Source organism: Eptatretus burgeri, chromosome 3, assembly GCF_056783735.1.
Source record: "Eptatretus burgeri isolate ZD-2024b chromosome 3, Ebu_testis_v1, whole genome shotgun sequence".
Classification (NCBI taxonomy): Eukaryota; Metazoa; Chordata; class Myxini; order Myxiniformes; family Myxinidae; genus Eptatretus; species Eptatretus burgeri.
The window spans coordinates 49612242-49634741 of record NC_140963.1 but is presented as its reverse complement, the minus strand read 5'-3'; the positions used below and the strand labels follow the sequence as shown (position 1 = coordinate 49634741).

The window sequence follows — 22500 nt, the reverse complement described above, 5'->3', positions numbered from 1 at the left end:
CTTGGAACTATTTAAGCTCTACATGCACAGATTCAAAACTTATTTCCATTTCAATCAAAGTTTGACAGGATAATAATGGATATATATATATATATATATATATATATATATATATATATATATATATATATATATATATATATATATATATATATATATATGCATTGTTGCGGCCACAGGTACCAAGACACCAGCTTGTCACTTAGGGGGATGAATCCCGGTTGTCCTCGGAAGAGCCGGACCTGGGGCCACCGCTCGCAATTAACGTTGTGGTACGGTGGGTTGTTTTAAAACCACGAACGCCACCCAGTTAACCACGAGTTCCAGTGTCCACCGTCTAATTATTCCGTTTAACTTGAGGTCACGTGGTTACCTGAGCGGGGAGCGCACCCTCGGCAAAGCACCAATGTTATCTCAATTAGATTTTAATGAGGGCGGCCGAGCGTTTTAACTACTGGTGCGTGCCAACGATTTTTGGTCAAATCTGTGGTAATTACCTCCCAGTCTATCTCGGTTCGGACAATGCTAGACCATTGGAAGGAAACAGGTTGGAATTCAATAAATAAATTAAAAAATGGAAATAACTTTTTATTTCCTGAGGTAAATAAAGAATAAATTTCGAAGTAAAATCAATGAAAATGCCAGGAAAGAGACAAATAGCAGATGCTTATCGGGGGTTGACTTACTTACAGCTAAACACAGACAAGGGTACCCAACAGATCATTCAGGGGGAGTAAGGGGGGGGAAGAGTCAGCTCGCTCACCAGAGAGTAGTTGGCCACGAAGTGAAAACGTCCTGAAATGGGTGCGTGCGTGTCACGTCCGTTGCCAGCACCCAGCCTTGCCATGCCCCCTCTCGCGAACAGCCTTGAACTCCAGTCGACGTCTGGGGGGGGCACCGATATCATCTGTCGCGGGTTTAGACCCTGGTGCTGCGACACGGGCAGCTTCTCACACTTCACGAAACTGGTGATGCCCAGTGACCCACACAGTCCGTCGGTGACTGACCCACGCCTCACACGTTGGTGACCGACCTGTGCCTCATTCATTGTTGGCGCTGCTCACAGCCACACCACATGCTTGCTTGCTCAAGCACTGGGAAGGACGAATTGTCTCATTGTTGGCGCTGGTCAGACACCCACACACACTCGCTTGCTCACTTGCGGGCCTGCATGCTTCCTCGCTTGTACGCTTCTTCCTTCGCATGCTTACACCCGCTTCTCACGCTTTCTTCTCCCTCCTCTTACTTCTCTCTCGCTTTCTTTTTCGTTCTCTTCTCCCTCCTCTCACTTCTCTCGCCTCAGAACGGACCTCCAATTCGTTTTATATCTGCGGGCCGTCTCGGCGGGTGCAGTCCGTCCCCAGCTCACCCCGCCCCACTTGTGCACAGTTATGATGACGACCCGTGTGCTCCCAAAAAAGGCGGGGGTCGGTGCTCGCGAAAAACATGTGCATAAACGTTGCTGAGGAAAAATAAGGGCGCGTGTCAGAGGTCGCGAAAGAAATGTGTGTAAACGTGTCTGTCGTACAGAAAAAAAAAATTCCCATAAGAGAGGGATCTATTCTTCACCCTTCTCAACACATCACATTTAAAATCCCATTAGACATGGGGATGGGGCTAATCTGAACATGCATTTAAGGAAATAACTGTCTGAGGACCTGGATGTGTGGATGCATTCATCAGACCGGATTCTGAAATACGTAATATATATATATATATATATATATATATATATATATATATATATATATATATATATATATATATATATATATATATATATATATATATATATATATATATATACACACACACGTCGGATTGAAATACAGCAACGTAATGACGATAACGTAGTCGATTTTCATTGCTTAATTTGCTGTGCTTCGTCATGTACAGTTTTGGATAAGTGGAATCCCATCCGATCCACTTTATACAGCCAAACAGCATGATCTGGATCGATCCAGTGAAACCAAACTCCATTACATTTTATTTTTTAAACCATGTTTACCAGATGTCCTGTTGATTTTATTCTCTTTGTGTGGTTCGAACAAGATTTTAAAAATCAGTTCATTCTCAAAAAGGATGCGGCGCATATTTATCATTCTAAAATGTCAGAGGTTAAAATTCACTAATTCGATTACCATTAATACAGAATTTTTTGATGGGGATGGGGGATAAATCAACCACACCTGGTGTTAATTCAACGGCTGACAGGGGCTCAAACTCAAGACCGTTAGGTCCCAAGCCAGCCACCTTAACTGCTAAGTCAACACCAGGCTTCATTGTATATAATTTGTTCTTTATTAATTGTATTGCTTTCCTTCCCCCCCCCAACTCGCCGTTTCCTCCGTCGCAATTACCCCACTCCCTGGTTCTTTGTATTTGCTTGTAGTTTGGGAATAAACATGTTGGTTTTTAAAAGAGCTCAGGTTCTCGTGTCTCTCCTCACAACCCACACGCACGATGTCCGCCAGAATGCAGAACGTCTCAACAACAGCTAAAACCATTCGGTACATCGTGGGATTTTACCTCCCGCCATGACGAGCTCAACGTCAGTTGAGCCGCTATAGTATCTAGTTAGTACGATGTATCAGAGCTAACTGAATTCACTGTGGAACAGACTTCTACGAGTCCACACTTCTTGGTTGATGTCACATGAGATCCAACCAACAAGTCTTTGGTCACCACCCTCTCCTGGATGATGCGGAATAGTGTACCTGCTTGATCAGATCTATCATTACCGACACACCCGACACATTTGGCCAATCAGAGCCCAGCATGGACGACAAAATGAGCGGCTACAGGAGGAATACTGTGTTACACACATTTAATTATCTTTTATCCACATAATTCAGGGTGATTTTTTTTTTTATTGATTCGAGAACCCGAAATAATTCCCATGTACTAAAAACTACATCTTTTTTAGGAACCTAATATTTTTCATAAATGTAGCCTAATGTAAAAGAAATATGTACCATGATCCGAAGTCATCAGGCATCACACGATTTATCACGTGACCCGGCAGTGACGTTTCACGGTTTTCAGTCAGTAACGCCATGGCGCTCACTGTGGAAGAACGCATGTTACTCGTCCACCATTACATCAAGAATGCATCCTCTCGGGAATGTCTAATTGCATTTAAAAGTCGCTTTGGTCATTGTACGTAACCTTCAAAATCAGTGATATGGAAACTACTGAAGCAGTTCAGAGAAACAGGCTGCATGAAAGCTAAAAAGCAAATGCGCCAGCCAAGTGTTGTTACACCAGAGAAAGCGGATGAAGTGCGGGAAAGAATGGAAGCAAGCCCAAAGAAATCTCTGAGACGTTTAGCACAAGCTCAATAATGTGTATTTAAGGTAATCATTTGTGTGGATCATGTCACGTCTTTGTTACATTTGGCTACATTTCTGCAAAATATTAGGTTCCTAACTGATATCGTTTTTAGTATATGGTTGGACAGCTTCTACGAGTCCACCCACAATTTAAACCTGATAAAAATCATACCGCCGCCATATTGGTGCTTATTGCTACAAGAAGCCAAAGAAATCTTCAGAGATGTCATGTTCACAATTGCCATTCCCACCCTATAATTTTTCCCCTTAAGTGTAAAATGACCAAAGAGACAGTTGAAAAGATGTGGATACTTCACAAGCATCACGAGCCTTACAAAGATAGGCCTCAGCGAATGAGGCAGCAATCTATTGCCTTATATACCGCCCAAATAACTGTGTGGCATTCTCTCAAGTTGGGTTTTATTTCAATCCATGTCATTGTGAAGGTGTTTGTCTAAGGTTATGATTTACTTTTAATGATGTGTATACATGCATCTGGAAGAAGACGATTGTTTTTGGTTCGTCTGTTGGCACAATTAACCTACTCATGGTCACATAAATTTTCCACATATGAGGTATTGTGAGTTAGGGTTAGTCTTAGGGTTAGTGTGAGTTAGTAATCAAAAAGTCTGCCACATTTAGCACATATAATAAAGTAGTGGCAAAGCCCTTGGGCGCCCACCTGGTAGAATGATACCGAGAAGGAAGTCAACGTGGGACGGAATCAGCAAAATGTACCAATGAACCAATATTATAGCAAATACATATTTTACAGGGACCACTGTCGTGAACAAACTTTGGTACATCAGAGGTGATGAAGGTTGTGGTCAAGTTTCATCAAAATCGTGTGTAGTTTCAGAGAAAAAGTTGCCAGTGTTTACGGACGGATGGTAGGACGACGCACCATCCCATGAGCTCCCCGAAACTGCGTTTCAGGTGAGCTAAGAATGAGTCCTAAATGGATACCAACGAGGCTGGCCCAATGTCTCTACATATGAAATTGTCACGACATTGGGCTCACCCCATCCACAATGTATATCTGAGTTGAGTGCCACAACATCTCAAGTCTCAAGTTAGAATCCAGCTCAATTGGAACTGGAGTCTGTGTTGGAATCACTTTTTCATCAGTGGATCCTCCGGCTTCATTGCAGTTATTGTCCAGCAGTGGATCCAGCTGAAAAGGAGTGTGTAAAGGTCACACGATGACGAAAATGGTATAAATTTACATATCTTTGGCGAGGGGTTCAGCTTGGTGCAACGTGGTTGGCATTGCAGGAACATTCGGGTTAATTATGGTTTTTGACTGTGGGCCCCATGAGGTTTGGTGGTCATTATCTCGATGCACGGAAAGACTGCGATGAGTGATGAGCAGAACAGTGACATTTCAACCGAACCAAATTTCACATTGAAATACTCCATTTGCCACATTCCCTTCCACAAAACCTTGCATGTGGGATTGAAAGACAGCTTCGATACAAACCAAACTTTGCAGGCTGTAAAATCTCGTATATGTAGTTGTTATTGTTACAAACAATCTGTTCTGGTGATGAATTTAATAAAGTGCACTTCTTGTCACAACATAATGCTTCAGTGAGAACTCATACCTGTACTTTACTTAAGAATAGATGAATGAATTCAATGGAAATTTCTGGATTGTTGTGGAAATATTAAGGTTCTGTATGTGATGTTATCAGTTGGTTCTGGGTTTCCCTGTGGGAGACTGAGTTGGTCCAGGAACACAACCTTACAGAATGCACAAACAACACAGCAGCCCTTAAATGGCATTTAAGAAGCAGCTCAATGATAGGCGATTATGCAAGTTCCTGGGTGGAACACACTGGGAATTCCAGCCTTCTAGCCTGATATTGTGAGTTTTGAGGACTTACACATTTTCCAAAGAAAACTAGGATTTTTTGGCCATCATTATTAAAGACTGCCAATTTTCTTTGGCAATCAGCTTGATAGAGTACTGCTCTCCCTTTTGAGTTGATGCTCCTGCCTCACACTTCTTTATGCCATGGGAGCAAAGGCTTTCAAAACCTTTGGAATCTCTTGCAATGAAGCTCAATCTCTTGGCCTTTTACTCTGGCATTGCAGACAGGACAGCGGTCTCTCTGTCTTCTGCATTTCTCATTATGCAATGACTGCCATTTATGTGCGCTGCCCTTCCACCCCACACCATCCTCCAAGGCGTACACCACTATGCAGGTAACCTACTTCGAGTGAAACTCTCAAAATCCAGCCTCACTGCTCACCTCCACTCATTTGTTCTTCTGTACACAGTTTCAAGATGGCTGTTAACCACCCCCCCCCCCAACATTCACGATTATTCCACTCTCTTTATCCCTCCTCCAGCTCACCCTATCCTTTCCCGGTTGTTTTTTTTCTCCAGATTTCCCTCCACCCTCCTGTATTTTGGGAGTTGTTCTGTTGCCGTTTCACCCCCAGTTTTCCCTTCCTATTCTAGCCATGTTTGAGCTTGCATCCAGCTTATTCAGCTCCTGTATCCACTCCCGCCTTACTTTATTCTATCACATCATGCATTCTTCCTCCAGCATGATGTTGCTGTGTTTTCCCGATTTCCAGTGTTCTCGCTCTTCCATGAGCCTCGACTTTGTATAAAAGATGCACAAAGTGAAAATCAGTTTTGCCAGTTGCTATAAGGAACTTGCACAGGGATTAAAGAAACTTCAGTTGGTGGACTTGCTTGGGGCTTCGCTGAACCATTCGCAAGTCGGTTCAGCAACTATATCTGAATTTTCATTCATGTGGTTGCAACTCGTTTATTTGAATAAATTCCACCCTTCTGTCACATCCCATCAATCATTGTGAAAAAAAAGTTCCAAAACTATGTTTATGCACCAAAAACCTGTACACTGTCACCCTCTTTGTTAAGGGTTAGGGGATTAGACAGCATTTACAAAACAAAACCCACACAAGATGAATAAATTTGGTTCCATGGGAAATTCACTAATGAAGCAACAAAAGTTTCATCTGAAAACTTTCCCATGCAGGATGTCATCCCATTAAACAACAGGTCTTGGCTGTGGAATGAGTTTCCCTTGACTATTGAATCCATTTTCCCTCTGGAGTCCTTCGATATTGCATTCTCAAGCTCAAGCAAATGCACACTTGGATTCAATTATGAACTCATCGGGTGGTTACATCACTACGAAGGGAGGAGGGAACAGTGATATTTCAACCATTTACTGTATGACAGCAACAAGGAGAACGACACTCGGAAGAGAGCATACCTCTGCCAGGCTTAACAGTTTTGTATCCCAGTGAGAGGCCGATCTGGATCCAGACATGAACCAAAATCGAATCGGCTTGTTCTTGTTGCCGACCCAACTCATAACTCATATCCACAACTTTGAGATATCATGCAATATAAAACTTATCTTCACCTTCAGTCTTATCGATTCGTCTTTGTATCACACACAGTCTGTCCACCAACTTCGTCCGAAACCATCTACAACTTTTTGATATCGTAATATTTGAAAATTATATATATATATATATATATATATATATATATATATATATATATATATATATATATATATTCGTTTTTGGCCCGACCTCCCAATGGTGAAGAAAAATAGTATCCGGATCTTCACCAAAATCTAATCAATTCGTCCGTGTCACACACCTAGCCTGTCCACCAAATTACGTCCGAATCCTTCCACAACAACTTGAGATATCCAACTCACAGACAAACAAAAACAATAAAGACAGAAAGGGGTGAAAACATAACATCCGTTCATCTTTGTAAAGGCGCTGTCACACCTTGACGATTTAGCCAGCAATGGCAACGTATAAAAATGTATGTAAAACGTTGGCGTACGCTGAAATTTTGATGTTTTTTTTAAAGTTTTGGTCGTATTCATAACGTGTTGGTCGTATGCATAATATATTAGTAACGGGCACAGAACGTTTCGTTGTCTTGTAGATAACTTATACCAAGGAATGCTTAGCCTGTTGTCGGCGTTCACAACCTATGCCCAACGATACTTTAACTTAGGCATAGCGTGCTGCACGTATCACCGACGAACTTGTGGCGTAGCCTGTTAAAAACCTGCCGCACGCCGATTTAAATCGTAACCGCCTGAGAATTGGAAGTGTCAACCACGCAGTCACACCTTGACGATTTAGCCAGCGTATGTCGACCTATGAAAAATGTGTCTAAAACGCTGGCACACGTCGAATACGGTATGGGTAAGTTGTGTATACGTTAAGAGCATGCTGAAAAACGATGAAGTACACTGTCATATTTCGTGGTACGTTTAGTGGTACTCGCCCGTATGGCTCACACGTTCCGCTACGTTGGGAATAAGTTGTAGGCACGATATGCGATCGTTGACACACGTCGACACAAGTTCCTTGTAAGTTACTCATAAGTCGAAACACGTCGAGGTAATGTTTAGCATACCCGAAAATTATTTTCTCAGTCAAAGCACATTTTCTTTTTTTCTCCTTGGCTCCGTGAAGGCACGTGACGAAATATCTGAAGTTGTTGTTGTTGTTTTTCAGTCTTTCACGAATTTTAAAATATATTCGGACATTTGCTTTTACGTTTCGACGTCGATGTGACAATATCCTCAAACAGAAAATATTCACAGAGGAGGAACTAAGAATAAGACATGAGCAAACTGAAGAGGCAATCGGACGTGACGTAACGGCACGTGACGAAATATCGGAAGTTATTGTGTTGTTTATTTTTTTTTAACGCTGTCAATTAGAAACACGTTCAGTAAGTTCTGTGGTCGTCTGGAAGACGTCAATCAAATACGTCTACATACGTCAATATGCGTTGGAGGTACGTTACACATAGGTTCAAAGCACGTTACTCATACGTTAGTAATAAGTTTCGGGTATGCTAAACATTACCTCGACGTGTTTCGACTGATGAGTAACTTACAAGTAACGTGTGTCGACGATCGCATAACGTGCCTACAACTTATGGCCAGCGTAGCGGAACGTGTGAGTCACACGCTGGCATACGTCGTAAAATTTCAAGCATGCTAAAATTTGAGGACAACTGCAAAGTACAACGATGAAAGCCAGCGTACTACGACGTATGGCAGTGTTTTTCAGCATGCTCTTAACGTATACAAACTTACCCATAACGTATTCGACGTGTGCCGGCGTTTTAGCCCAATTTTGCATACATCAGTCATACGTTGGCTAAATCGTCAAGGTGTGACAGGGCCTTAAGCAAGATAAATCTTTGTAATAACAGTAAAAGAGCAAGAATATAATGAAAGGAGAAACAGCAACAGAAATGGTGAGAGGAAGAGCAACGGGGAGGAACAGCAGCAGGAACGATGAGTAGCAGCAGCAACGTTGAGACGAGATGGGCTACGTATTTATTGTGAGCAAGGTAACATACAGCACCTGCGGATTTCAAAAGGCCATTTCACTCCCCATGCAAAATTACCCCCCCCCCCCACCCCACCATGATGTTTCTCATTGACTGACGTGGGTTGTCAGATACCTTTATGATATGTTCGCTTACTTGAAATAAGTTGGAGTTGAGTACAATGCCGTCACACCACAATTACACTTCACCATAATCAAAAATTTTTGAAAGCGGGTTTGTGCCAATTGAAGCTAACTTGAATTATGAAGAGCTAGACCACCAGATGGCACTATACAGGTTTTGTTTTTCAGGTTGTCCATCCGTGATAAGTTTTCGTTACCGCGATAACCGAAGAACGACTGAAGGGATCCAAGTCAAACTTGGTACAAGTATGTATAATGATGCAAGGGTGAACCGATTATATTATGGGGTTAAAGGTTAACGGTCAGAGGCCCCGTTAGGTAAAAATTGTGTTACCACACTAACTTGTTAACCAGTGATGGGATTTTGATCAAACATGGTGCAAGAATATATTATGATGCAAAGATGAACCGATTTGTTTTCAGCATCAAGAGGTCAAAGATCAGAGGTCATGCCAGGGAAAAATCTGATACTTGAAAAGAGTTGAAGGGATTTAAATAAAACTTGGTACAAGTATGTATAATTATGCAATAATGTGGGAGGAGGCATAATCGGTCGATGTCGCAACATCGAAGAGCACCGTTCTATTTTTTTTTATGAGCTCCAGTCATTGTGCACACTGACGGTGGGGTTAAGGTGAAAGACGAGTGAACACGCGCTTTCATTCACGGATGCTTATGGCGTACACACAAGTTCCAATAGCATACGTGCACCCTATGTTCATTACTAGCATGACACTTCAATCAACAGTCACACACACACACACACACAAACATCAATGGGGGACTCACTTTAAAATAATCATAATGAAACGGGAGTTCCTTGCCAAGGAAAATCACAATATGAACCGTTAAGTCCAGCAGCGAAAGCAGAGGCACGTTTCAGTGTGATTGAAAGGTGCGATGAGTCGTTGGATCAGGAAAACACAGTGGCACATGGAAAGTCAAGACGGGACTGAAGTGGACTTGAAAGGGAGAGGTGCTCGATCTCAGAGTGATACCTCCCGCCAAGTCTGGCAGACATGTTCGACCATCGAATGTCAATGGACCACACATATATTGAAATGAAGCATCAAGTCAGCGGATTGCAAATGTGTGGAAACACTAATTCACTTTTATCATATACGAGACGATGCTCGTATTTTTTGTTGTTGTTGAGAATTTCACAGAAAATCCTATGAAGGAAAACAACTTAAAACTCGCGCAAGTAGACTCTCGGCAACGGTCATGTATGTAAAGCGCATGTCGAAAGCTATGATAGCCAATGCTACCAGAAGTAGGTATGACGAGAAAAGAAAACAACAGCAACAACAACAAAAGCCGATTTTAATTTATTCAAGTGTGAACAGCGCCACCTGTTTGGTGTAGATCTGGCTGTGTAAGGTCGCCAAAATTGGTAACGAGAACGTCGAGTGCAATAAAGAACACGAACAGGAAACGAAAAGTGAATCACATCTGGGAGGATGGGACTGCACGACATTCTGCACCATTTTCACTCGATGTGATTGATATCGGCTAAAAGGTCATTTCCGGTGAACTTTTGTTTTTTTTCAATGTATACAGAAAAAAAAAATCACTGGAGCATAACTCAGATAAACCATTGGCTAAATTGGAGAACAATCACACTCACAAAATAAATTTGCTGTGTGAATGGAAAAATCATTCTCGAGTCAGATTAGCAAATTAAAGTTAAAAGGATTTTTTTTTTAATGTCCGTCAATGTGCACATCGCATGCTCGGTTTCAGAGGTTGTCAATTTGCATCTTTCAAATATATTATTCCAATGGCTCTCGATACACAACATTGGTTGTAAAAACGGCTTTGGCCACAAAATTAACCGTGGTCCCTTAAAAACAGCGACATGGAAGGAATGAGATGGAGGAGAAGAAGAAGGGTTAAAGTTCAAGACAGTTGTGATTTTCATTCCTTTCATCCAAAAATTGTTTTTGTTTTTTTTAAATTTGTAAACAGGAACATCAACAGTCCTACAATACTTACATCCACTTTCTGTATCACAAAAAAACAAGCCCAACAAGTTTTAACTTCACACCAGTCATCTTCCCTCGCCTTTTGAAGAGCCATGAGGCCGCGACGGTTAATCCCTGCAATGTGCACACGCACACAGTGGTAAGTAAGATTGGAAAATAAAGTGTATTGGTGCAGGTATATTGAGCAGGAGTATTTAAATATGCAAAACACCTTGGAGCAAATTGACAGAAAGAAAGTCACCTCCAATTATGACAGACCTTTTTGTAAGTTACACAATCGTACCTGTCTCGTCTATCCCTGTTGCTTCGACGATCCCGATCCCGACTTCTCCTTCGCCTATCCCGATGGGATTCTCGGCTCCGACTCCGACTTCTGTTTCTGTGCTTGCCTGGACTTCCGTGCCTCGCTATCCTGTCCTCTCGCTCACGCGTTCGATACTTTTCAATTTTGTTCTCTCGGCTGGACCCACCGATATACTGCTTCGCTCCATCGCCATATGAACCTCGGCGACGTTGTTTCTCAATCTCCTCATTCTCATGGCTTCGCTCCGTGCTTCGTCGGGACACATCTCGTTTTTCCTGCTCAGCACCCCACTGACGAACCGTCCTTCGTTCGGAGTACCCAGATTGCTGGTCATGTGACAATGACCTTTCAAGGTGGTGAGACAAAGAAAAGCAGTTAGATTTGATGAAAACAATCATTTAGAAAAACAAACAACTGTAACTATTCTGCAAGTCAAAGGGGCAGGATGCAACATTCTCACCACCGGTTACATTCTCACCAAACACACAATGCTTCCTGTTGACCTCCTCCACAAAACAAACACATGTAACACCTGCAAGTCAGTGACATATCAGAATCACAGAAATGTACCATATACACCAAATGATTCGTACAGAACAGCTCACGTAGCACTCGCTGAAGTGTGCACTTTCAAATAACGAGCACCATGTAACCGCTCGTCAGTTACAGAAGTGCAGATATTCTTTTATCGACATATTGGACTGGGATCAAAATAAAAATCCCACCCGCTGGTTGCACAATTTCTGAGACATTGCCATGTCGTCGTTTCAGTGCCTCTGCAAATTAGGCCAGGGTGTACGTGGCATTCGGCCACTGTTTGCAAAATTCACAGTGTGACCTTTAACATCGACCAACTAACGCTAACAACTGTCGACTCGAGGGACAGCACACTCATTGATGCAACATCCTGCCTGTAAAGCATCGGTCTGACAGGTTGTATTCGGCTGGTGATTCCAACCTCGACTGGGTAGCTTAAAGGCCCACCTCGCCGGTAAAACATGTCACACAAGCGTATGTACGACGCGATATACATTGAGGTTTGTTAATCATTCCACAATGCTTTTCACAAGTGTGGACTGATTTTTCTTTTTATCTGGACTCACTAAATACATCAGCCTGTTCATCAAACGTTCACCTGTTTCCTTCCACTCTAACGTCATTATGCATTCCACGAGTGATGACGACATTTTTATACAATTCCAAAGTCTTTCATGACCTGATAGATTACTTGGTTCTTTCCGCTTAGCAGGGTTTATGGCTTGGAAGCAGTCAGACATTAATCCTCAGAGGGTAGTGTTGCACTGAGCCTTATCAGCCTGGTGCTCCGCCCATTTTGACTCACTTGTTCCTCTCATACCAATTAAGAGTTGCTGGCAGGACACGAAGTATAAGTGAGGTAAAATGCACTTCCTCTCCCCCCCCCCCACCCCCAATAACATTCCCATCAATGCCCCAATAACATGTCAGATCAAGCAAAATTTTATGCACAGTCGAGCCTCGTTATAATATTGTGACGTCCACGGGACTTGAACAGTCCCGCCAACGTAGAATGAGCTGAAACGATGGAGGCGGTTTATTTATTTATAACCCAAAGATGGCGGTTTTAATCACTCTACAGCAAACGGGACGAGGAAGGTGGCACGAGTCGCTTTTCACTGAGTTAATAATGTTTATTTCTCTAACCAGAAATAATAATAAGACTCGGCAAGAGGAGGGATCCGGGGCGATTCGATGGGATGGTGGTGTGGGTTCAGGTGTGGGGAAAACACAAACAATTCCAATGGATGTACAAATCTCAAACCCTCTATGGCGCCAGGTACACACACACACACACACACACACACACACACACACACACACACACACACACACACACACACACACACACACACACACACACACACACACACACACACACACACACACACACAACGTAGCTGGTGGTCAGGCTTGCCCGTGGTGTCGACGCAACAGTCACTGGATTGGCGCCGGACGAGCTGGCGTTGCGCTCGTCAGGGGCAGGAGACACGGTAGTGCCGAGGTTCCGTCAGCCCTTCAGCGCCGAACCGCGGTTTCCGGCCTGTGGGCTCCAACCAGCCACCGTCGTGCTGTTCCTGGTGGTGTCGACCTCCTGGTGTAGGCCCAAGACCGCTCACAGCCGCCAGGGAGCCAGTTCTGGTGCCAAGATGCGAGCAGGAGAGGGAGGCAGGTCCGCCCGCTGTTCGGTCCCGTACTCCGAGCCAGCAGAACTCCAGAGCCAACCGAGGTGAGGCACGAGGCACAGCAAGGCCACGAGACACGACGAATCAAGGAACGGACCAGCGCAACGAGAGAGCGCGCTCAGAGACAAACAGCCTCGACCAGACGCTTCCTTTTTATGACTCTTCCTCCTATTCTTTTCCCAAACAGAACCTTTTTATACTCGAGTCCTCGTCACTTCCAATCGAGCCCTTTTATTGGCCCTCTGTGGTCACCTTCCGCCAATCGTGATCACGGGGCGGAGCCATCCACAGAACTGTCCTGTTATGTCACGGCAAGCCTACAGGGAATACTAAAAGGGTTTACGCATACACACTTACCCTAACCTGTCTCCCTATCTAATTACGTGACAATTATCATTTCCCCCTTAAAGAAATGGACATTTACTAGACAACTTATCACCACTGAATCGCTACTTATTACATCGAGATCCTGGTACAACTCGAACAGCATGGCATACCTAATTAAACATCCTAATTACCCTTTGAATGCATACCCCCCCCCCCCTCAGACGTAACAATATCATACTGTATACAATCTGTGCATTATAAGGAACACCTGTAATACACCAAATTAATTCTGGTGAACATCACATTTGGTGGTCAATTTCAATTACACTGTTGGACCCAGCTATTCGCGGGTCATATAGTGGTGTGACCTGTTTCGACAATCACGCATTCACGCTTTTTTTTTTCCTCCCCTTCAGGACTGGTCTCCTATATTAGTGGGGCAGATAACAGCAATTTTTGAGAGGAATCGTGCAAATGATGATACAAGCATCAAATTTGGCACATTTGTTCTCCAGGGGATTCTAATCAAATCTGCCTGATTGGCCATTTGAAAATCCAAATTTTGAAAAATTTGAAAAAAAAAAAAAATTCAAAAAAGTCAAGATCACGAATCAATGTTGGATGCTGGCTGAGATTGGTGAATGTTTCAGAAACATCATCAAAGACGTTCCAAGTCTGCCATGCAGTTTTCTTCCCTTAACCATGGAAGGCAGACACGACGTCACATCCAGTGAACCCATGGAAGTATGGGATCCCTCAAGCTTTCTCAGGCCCGATTGCAGAAACTACCTCATGGACTGGAATCCATCGCACATTGGCTCCTTGGCCAAAGGCAATCCACATGTCCTCAAGACCTAGTTCCTGTAAGGATGGCAGTACAGATATTGCTATGACTAGTATGTCCATGTCATTAGCCTTAATGATAATGGACTTGCTACCATCCGTCGTTGCATCCCTGGCGTGTACAAATATTCGAGTGTCAGCTTCTTCATGACAACATGGAGACACCGCATCCAGTGACTTCCTTGTGTTGCTAATGGCATCTTCTCCTTTTGTGACAATGACTGTGCTTCTCGTCTGTGCTTCACACATCTTTTCCGCAAGGAAGTGAAACAGCCCAGTCTTGTTGCTGTCATCTCGAAGAAAGCTTCTCCAGTTACTTGAGGTCTTAATGGTTCCTGTCACTCTTCTTCAGATTCCTTGCCCCCTTTTCGACCTTGCCTCGGACTTCAGACTTGACTTCTTGTACACATCAAACACTACGTCCACCCTCTCGTACCTGGCACCATAGGATTCCACCTTTGGGATGGTCTTCTTTAGCATAGTCATCAAATATAATTGAAGTGCGTGGAGGTAGGGCATCTATAAGTGCTGAGCTATCAAGGATGACTGCATCTCCCCTTGGTTCTCTGTCTGGGATGTTCACTTACGCTTCAATAATTTCAGCCAGCTGTGGCTTCAAATTTTTTTGAAGTTTTTTTTTTTCTTCAAATTTTTCAAAATTTGGATTTTCAAATGGCCAATTGGGCAGATTTGATCAGAAAGCCCTGCAGAACAGAAATGCCAAATTTGATGCTTGTATCATAATTTGCACGATTTTCTACTATCTACTACACTAAACTACAGCCAAATTCGCTTACTGGATTTCCAATCATTAGCAAGGTCATTAAATCCATCATCACAGTTGACATAAAAATCATTCCTTTTCTCCACCAGCCTCATTATTTCGGATTCAAACCTGATCACTCCACCTTGGACCTGCTGCTTCTACTCTCCCAGCAATGGTGGAAGCCCTCAATGTCAAAAATGAAATCAGAGCAGTTTCTCTGGACATATCTCGAGCTTTTGATACAGTCTGGCATCCTGCCTTGCTCTCCAAACTGTCTGCCAATGGAATCCAAGGCCAACTGCACTCTTGGATTACTGACGTCCTCCCCTCTCATCGTGAACATGTGGCTCTCAACGGAACCCTTTCGCCTCCTCTCCGTTAAGACTGGAGTACCCAAAGGCAGTGTTCTAGGTTCCATATTGTTCCTAAACTTCATCAATAAATCTCACCGACTCTCTGGAAAATCCCTTGTTTGTCCATCTCCGTCCACCTTCTCCCTCTGCCCACAAGTTTGGAGCATGTCCAAAAAATAAATAAAGAGTTTTTCTAAACAATGCCCCAACACACAGAATTTTTCAGGAACGTATACCCTGAATATAGCAGGTTCCGACAATATACAACAAATAAATCCGGGAAGGTACTCGGACGACATCAATGACCGAGAGTGCAAAGTGAAGAAGTGACAAGTTAAAAGAAAGAGGAGCAAGTAAAACAAATAAAATATTTTATATGGTTTTAAAACCATAGATTATATTTTTGCCATACCTTGAAATAATACACTTTTTCTTTTTAATTTAAATCATCCTGGAGTCAAACAGATGGTTGCATCATTCTAATGACTTCGAGAGCTAACCTTACATTAACTTCTTGTCAGTGGTATCCACATGGGTGTTGAAATGCATGTGGACACCAAGGTATTTGGCTGAGTTAACCTCTTCAAGAGCGTGGTTATGGACGTTATAAGATTGGAAGATGGGCTTCCTCTTGTTGATGATGTGAATGAACTGGCATTTAGATGGATGAAACTCCATAAACCACTTCCTCTCCCAGTCCTGTAACATGTCTCTCCCAGTCCTGTAACATGTCAAGATCCATCTGGAGACTCGTGCAGTACTGGGCAGATGAATTACACTGATAGAGGACGCAGTCATTTGCGAAGAGACGTCGTGTGGAGCTTGAGATGCTATCTGGTAGATCGTTAATAAGGATCAGGAAAAGAAGCGGGCGGAGCACACTATCCTGAGGAACTCTGAATGTTACTTGGCCTTCAGAGCTAAGTTGGCCGTGAATCAAGACTTGCTGGGTGCGGTCATGGAGGAAGTTTTCTATCCACTCTAAAGTGCAGCCTTGAAGTCCGTAGAACTCCGCCGTCAACAGAAGTCTTCGGTGGGACACCTTGTCGAAGGCTTTCGTGAAGTCCAGCAAGATGAGGCCTATTTGTCCCTTCTCTTCTATTCCTCTAGCAAGGTCATCTATGGTGAGGATAAATCGCATATCACAAGATCTACGTTTCCTAAAGCCATGCTGTGCGTGTTAATATCGGATGGTCGATGAGATGATGTGTGACGGCACAATGCACGACATTCTCACACAGCTTATAAAAGGACTGATGCAAGTGAGATAGGACGATAATGTGAAACAGATGATAGGCAGCCCTTCTTGAAGATAGGGATGATGGTTGCTTTCTTCCAAAAAGATGGTAAACTGCCCTAATTCAGGGATGCCTGGAAGAGCAAGGTAACTGCAGGTGAGACTTCTTCAGCCGTTTCCTTCATCCGTTTCGCAGAAATACCGTCAGGCCAAGCCGTTTTGTGTGGTTTTTAAGAAGCTTGGTTACTCCTTCGCAGCCAACAGTGATGTCATCTATGGTTGGATGAAAGTTGGCCTCAATCAGGTAGTGATGAATCAGTCATCAGCAAATACTGAAGAGATCTGCCTGTTCAAGATGTTAGCTTTATGCTTGGGATCACAGTGAAGAATAATTCCCTCCTTCAGCGGCACAACTTCCATTTGATCACAGCGTTTAGATTTCACCAACGCTCCCAACTTCTTATTGCCATCTGGGTCATGACTGATGATGTCAGACAGGTATTTATTATAGGTCTGGTGACAAATCTTCTGCGTTTCCTTCTTGACGTTGTCGTAATGACGCCAGTCTAGTTCTTTTGTGGCGCCTCGCCTTCTTATGGCACATGTGTTTAGTATTTAGTTGATGCGTCAAACCAACATTGGCTGAATCTCGACGAGCTGGCTTTGGAGTGTGTAGTCTTCAACTATTTTTTTCCAGTGCAGCCTATGTTTCAGTAGCCAGAACCTCCACTGGTGTTACGGTCGAGTAACAGTCAATAGATTGATCTGCCCATACTTCAGACCTCATATTCATAAGGTTGGCTCGTTTCCAAAGAATAATTTTATGGCGAGGTGGTTTTTGTCAGTACGCTCAGGCACTTATCTCCAAGAACACAACATCATGATCACCAAGGCCAGGCATGCTGACACATTGTTTGTTCAGGGAAGGGCAATTAGTTGCGATAATGTCAAAGACGTTATTTCTCCTAAGTGGGAAAGTTCACAATCTGCTCAAGTCTGAAGCCGGCCAAAGTTTGCAGGTCGCAGTCACTGATGTTCTGCCTATATTGGTGAGAGATAATCTACTTTGTCTCCCAGTTGATGTATGGTAAATTCATGTCTCTGCCAATCTATACAGCTGTACGTGGGTTTGAGCGACAGATCCTGAATGGCTCGATTCAGGTTATCCATGCAGCTTAGGTCACTACGAGGTGGTCAATACAAGGAGCAAATTATAATATTGTGGTCATCATTCATCACTTTAACTATTATGAACTCGGAATTATTTTCTTGAACTATTAAAAAAAAAAATGGTTGCTGGTGGACCGCGTGCATCCTGTCAACAGCTGGATTGGGGGGGGGCTGGGGGGAGGGAGCAATACCAGAAAGGAGGTGGAAGAAGACAGAAAGACCACCGACCTGTCGGTGATGGTGAAGTGATCGGCCTAAGGACTCGGCTTCATCGTGAGACAATCCAATGATCTTGAAGGCTTTGGTTTCCACAGCGTCAAGATTTTTGGAAGAGTGATAAGTTAAAGGAATCAATTGCAGCTCCAGGTACAAGATATTTGAGTTGATGATGATCGTATCTCCCGAGATATGTGGCAGATATAATAACGGTTGGAAATAAAACGCAAACTGGATTGTACTGGTTTTGTAAAACAATGTGCAATGCGCCAGAAGTCGAGGTGGAGGTAAAGTCTCGTTCCAAATTTTAAACCAGCGTTGAGGTAGAAATGGTTCACCGATAATCGTGATGAAAAAAAAACGGGCGGTAGTTATCTGAATTTGCTCACAGCCATTTATGGCTGAACCAGTATAAAAGGTTCCAAAGCACTGTATTCTTGGTGAGGGTGCACAAGAACTTAGTAGGCTCTTATTTTAACTTCCTTAGAGCAAGGAGACAAGGTTCTGCACAGTAGTCCAAGAGCGTGCTTTGCCTTATGTATAATCTTCTGGCAGTGCTTGTTCCATAGAAGATCATGCGAGACCGCCATGCCCACGTAGTCAAACTGGTCTACTTGTGGGATATCGCCAAGGATCTCATATTAGTGCAGACCTGGCTTGCACTTCTTCATTGTAGTTAGTGCAGCACATTTTTCAATGTTAAAAGCCACCAACTACTTGTTAAATCAGTCAGGGAATGTACATGGGGCTTCTTGGAGTATGCGGTGGTCATCATTACCCTGTATGTCACGAGAGATGCTGTCGTCAGCAAACAGATGCAACTTAGATTGGATTTGGTCTTGGATGTCATTATTATAGAGGAGAAACAAAGCTGATCCCAGGACTGACCCCTGGGGCACACCAGATGTCATGTCACCACAGGATGAATGGATCCCATTTACTGTGACTGAATAAAACTCTGTATGGCTAGTCCGTGAATAACTGTCAAAGGTAAATGAAAAATGTAGAATAGTTTGTGACGGTATAAATTTTGGACACAACGACCCGTCTACAGAATGCATTTGTTAGCTATACGAAGACCCCTCTGTAATAACAGCGAATAGTGGTTCAATGAGGTGGTGGAAAGCTGATACCTGTCCCCTTCTCTTTCTTCGTCTTCCTTCACTTTTACCTCTTCCTCATCATCTCCTTTCCAGATGCGAGCGAGCTCAGCTGTGTGCACTGCAATCACTTCCCGGATAATCTGCACACAACAGGGGATTGCACGAATGATCACAATATTCTGGGAGGGAACATGCCATTGCTGATGGTAATACAAACTTACATCTCCAGTCTCAATCTCTCCACATTTTCATGAACTACGAGTGATGACAACAAAACAAGGCTGAAGTGACATGCACTCGCAGCTTCAAAAAGGGGGTTCAACATTTTGGGCTTAGTTTGAACGTGTAGCACAAACAGATACTTGACACGTACAAGCGATACCAGATATCACTGCCGCTTTAAGGATCTGTATCGGTGTTAAACGTAAAATTCCATCTTTCCGGGATGCAGCTGGTCCAGGATGCAGATTCCAGCATTCACGTGCAACAGACCCGGAACCGGAAGTCAAATCTTTCCATTTATGAAAGTAATCTCGCAATTTGACATGATATTGCGACCAACTAAAGTGGTCATAACAGTTCTCGTCCTCTGTAACATCAGTGGCTTGTGAGTGTGACATCACCTAAAAAGTGTCTTTTTTTTTGCTTGTGTCTTGTCCCCTATCCCCCCATTCATTGCATACGTGTGAAAATAAATGTCCCCATTGTTGAAATGTCACCTGCTCGTTTTGCGTCCTTTCCTGCCATAATTGCGTTCGGAATAAGTAGCTGGCTGATTAATAGCCGATAAAACGTACATCTGGTCCGACGGGGCTTGGCTATATAAAACCGCTCGGCAATCGCAAAAGGAACGAGCTGCTTAAAGCGGCTCGTTTTCTTACAGGCTCTATTGAGGTGTAAATTCCCGGCATTTCTGTCTGCGCGAATAATTAGGTACATCGACAATTCGGCAATCAACCCTGTAGTGCGTAGACAGAAGAGTTGGCTGATTTATGGTGTAGTTAACAACAACCGTAGCTGGGTTTCGGCGTTGATCTGAAAAGCTGCGACTAGATTGCTCCTTCGGTGGGCGAGCGCGGCCGCAATTTAGCTAAAGGCGGTCGCCTGCACGCCGAACATGCAAAAATCCACAACAATATATATGTAAGGAGCTCGGTTTTGGCGTGCCTTATAGGCGTGCCCGAGTCCATCCACAATTGTCCTCGAGGTGAAACCACTAATCAAGCAGCATAGCAATAGATGCGAACGCAGCATATAACGTGTTGCATATACATGCATGAGGAGAGTTTTTTTTCCTGGCATGGCCCATGCCTAATACATACCCCAGACAGTTTGATGAAAAGGAAGGAAGAAAGGAGGAGGGGTAGGGTAAGAAGTTTTTTTTTTAATTTTGATCTTCCTCTTAGTGTTGTATATTATTTGGAATTCTGCATCTAAAAACGCTGTGATGAATGTCCTATTAACACCTTCCCCCTCCCCCTCCTTGCTCACTGAGTGCATAGCTTGGCCAGTATTTATACACCACCTAATTTTATTTTTTCCCATTAACAACCATTTTTACCTCTGCCACCGAAGACAAAGGTCGTGTTTTCACTCCTTTCTGTCTGTTTGTTTGTCTGTGTGCAGGATATCTCAAAAAGTTGTAGACAGATCCAGATGAAATTTGGTTGGCAGGTTGGGTGTGTGACAAGGACAAACTAATTCGATTTTGGTGAAGATCCGAAACCGGATCTGGATATGGGAATTATTTAATTTTCAAAGTGATTCTTCACCATTGAGAGATATGACCAAAAACGATTATATATATATATATATATATATATATATATATATATATATATATATATATATATATATATATATATATTATGATATTTCAAGAATGTATTGGGCCCTATATGTTCTCATGGAACAGGCATTACGTGGCAGAGGTATGTGCTCTACCAAGTACCCTTCTAGGTTTTTTCCCCGCAATTACGCAAAGATTGGCATTCCCGTGAGCGAAGCGACAGGTCTTGCATTCTCGTATCACTTAATCATTAATAACCAAAACCTGATCATTTGGGTGATGTGAATAATCATGCTGTCACCGGTCACACTTTTTCTATGCTTCTTCCCACGTCATGTTGGACATACCTCAGTGTGGCTGCGTCTGGTGATGTGAACATTTTTGGCACGATACGATTGCCGCCGACGCTTGTAATCTCTCATCTCTGCGAGCACCTCCAGATTGGACTTTTCTTTGGGCTCAATTTTGTCTGCAGGAATACGAGTGGAGGAAAAACAAAACAAAAACAAGTGAGGAAGGGGGGGGGGTGGGGAACAAAGAAGGGGGCGAAGTTTTAATGCAAAGTAAGAGCGAGAATTGCTTTGCAATACATTACATGTCCCCTACTGGTTAAATTTTAAATAACCTGATGTACATACATGAAGCAAAAACATGCATACGGCTTATGTGCATATATACCGAGGACCATTCCAATTGCACTGGGCCATGCATGGACTATCACCCAGGCCTAAGGCCCGCCGATCTGTGCTGCTTCATGTAATGGCAGTGCATGATTTTATTATGATGGAGTCAGACCAGCTGTCCAGACACCAATGGGTGTAAAGCAGTGGTGTGGAGTCAGGGCAGCTGAACACGAGGATATTTTATGTCTATGTGAAAAATTGACGAAACGCCATGAAACTCGAACTTGTTCTGTAACTTATCATACAAAAGCCACGTACGAAGTTTCAGTTGAATACATTACAGGGTAGGAGGGAAAAAGTTAGAAAAAACAAAGTTTGGGATGGACAGACGGACAGCAAACCTATAGTCCTCTCCGGTGAAACTGGTAGGGGACTAATAACAAGACCCAAGGTATCTTTGCTTGTTTGACAACTGCTGGAGATGCTCCACAAAAATGTAGTATAGGTTTTATAAATGAAAAGCAAAGCCATGCAACATGCCTCGCTTCAATTTCGAAGTCAAATCCACGTAGAGATCATCAGAGCCCTCTGCGCTGGGATTTTCTTTCTTTGCCTGAAGCACGACGTGATCATAGATGGCGATTCGGTCTGCACGTGTCAACGTGCACATCGCACGGTCAAGTGTTTCGGGAACCTCCACAGGATGTGATGAAAAATCACCTGGA

At 43.2% G+C, this 22500-nt stretch overlaps 2 protein-coding genes across 3 annotated transcripts in view; one reads left to right on the top strand and one right to left on the bottom strand.

Annotated features, from left to right (window-relative positions):
* Positions 1 to 22500, top strand: part of MARCHF7 (membrane associated ring-CH-type finger 7) — a 287445-nt gene that overhangs the window by 173245 nt on the left and 91700 nt on the right. The gene's annotated exons all lie outside the window — the stretch shown is intronic.
* SNRNP48 (small nuclear ribonucleoprotein U11/U12 subunit 48) overlaps positions 6100 to 22500 on the bottom strand; it is a 28377-nt gene continuing 11976 nt past the window's right edge. Inside the window, exons 5-10 of one of the 2 annotated variants that reach the window (XR_015056109.1) lie at positions 22316 to 22495; positions 21500 to 21621; positions 19394 to 19503; positions 11106 to 11471; positions 10833 to 10936; positions 6100 to 6501 (exon numbers count right to left, since the gene is read on the bottom strand). Coding sequence is in view for 1 of the 2 variants with exons in the window: in XM_085873215.1 (XP_085729341.1) it covers positions 10930 to 10936; positions 11106 to 11471; positions 19394 to 19503; positions 21500 to 21621; positions 22316 to 22495 (785 nt within the window). In the remaining variant the exon portion in view is untranslated. Of the gene's footprint in view, positions 6502 to 10149; positions 10937 to 11105; positions 11472 to 19393; positions 19504 to 21499; positions 21622 to 22315; positions 22496 to 22500 lie in introns of those variants that run through there. The other variant, XM_085873215.1, reaches the window with a different exon arrangement.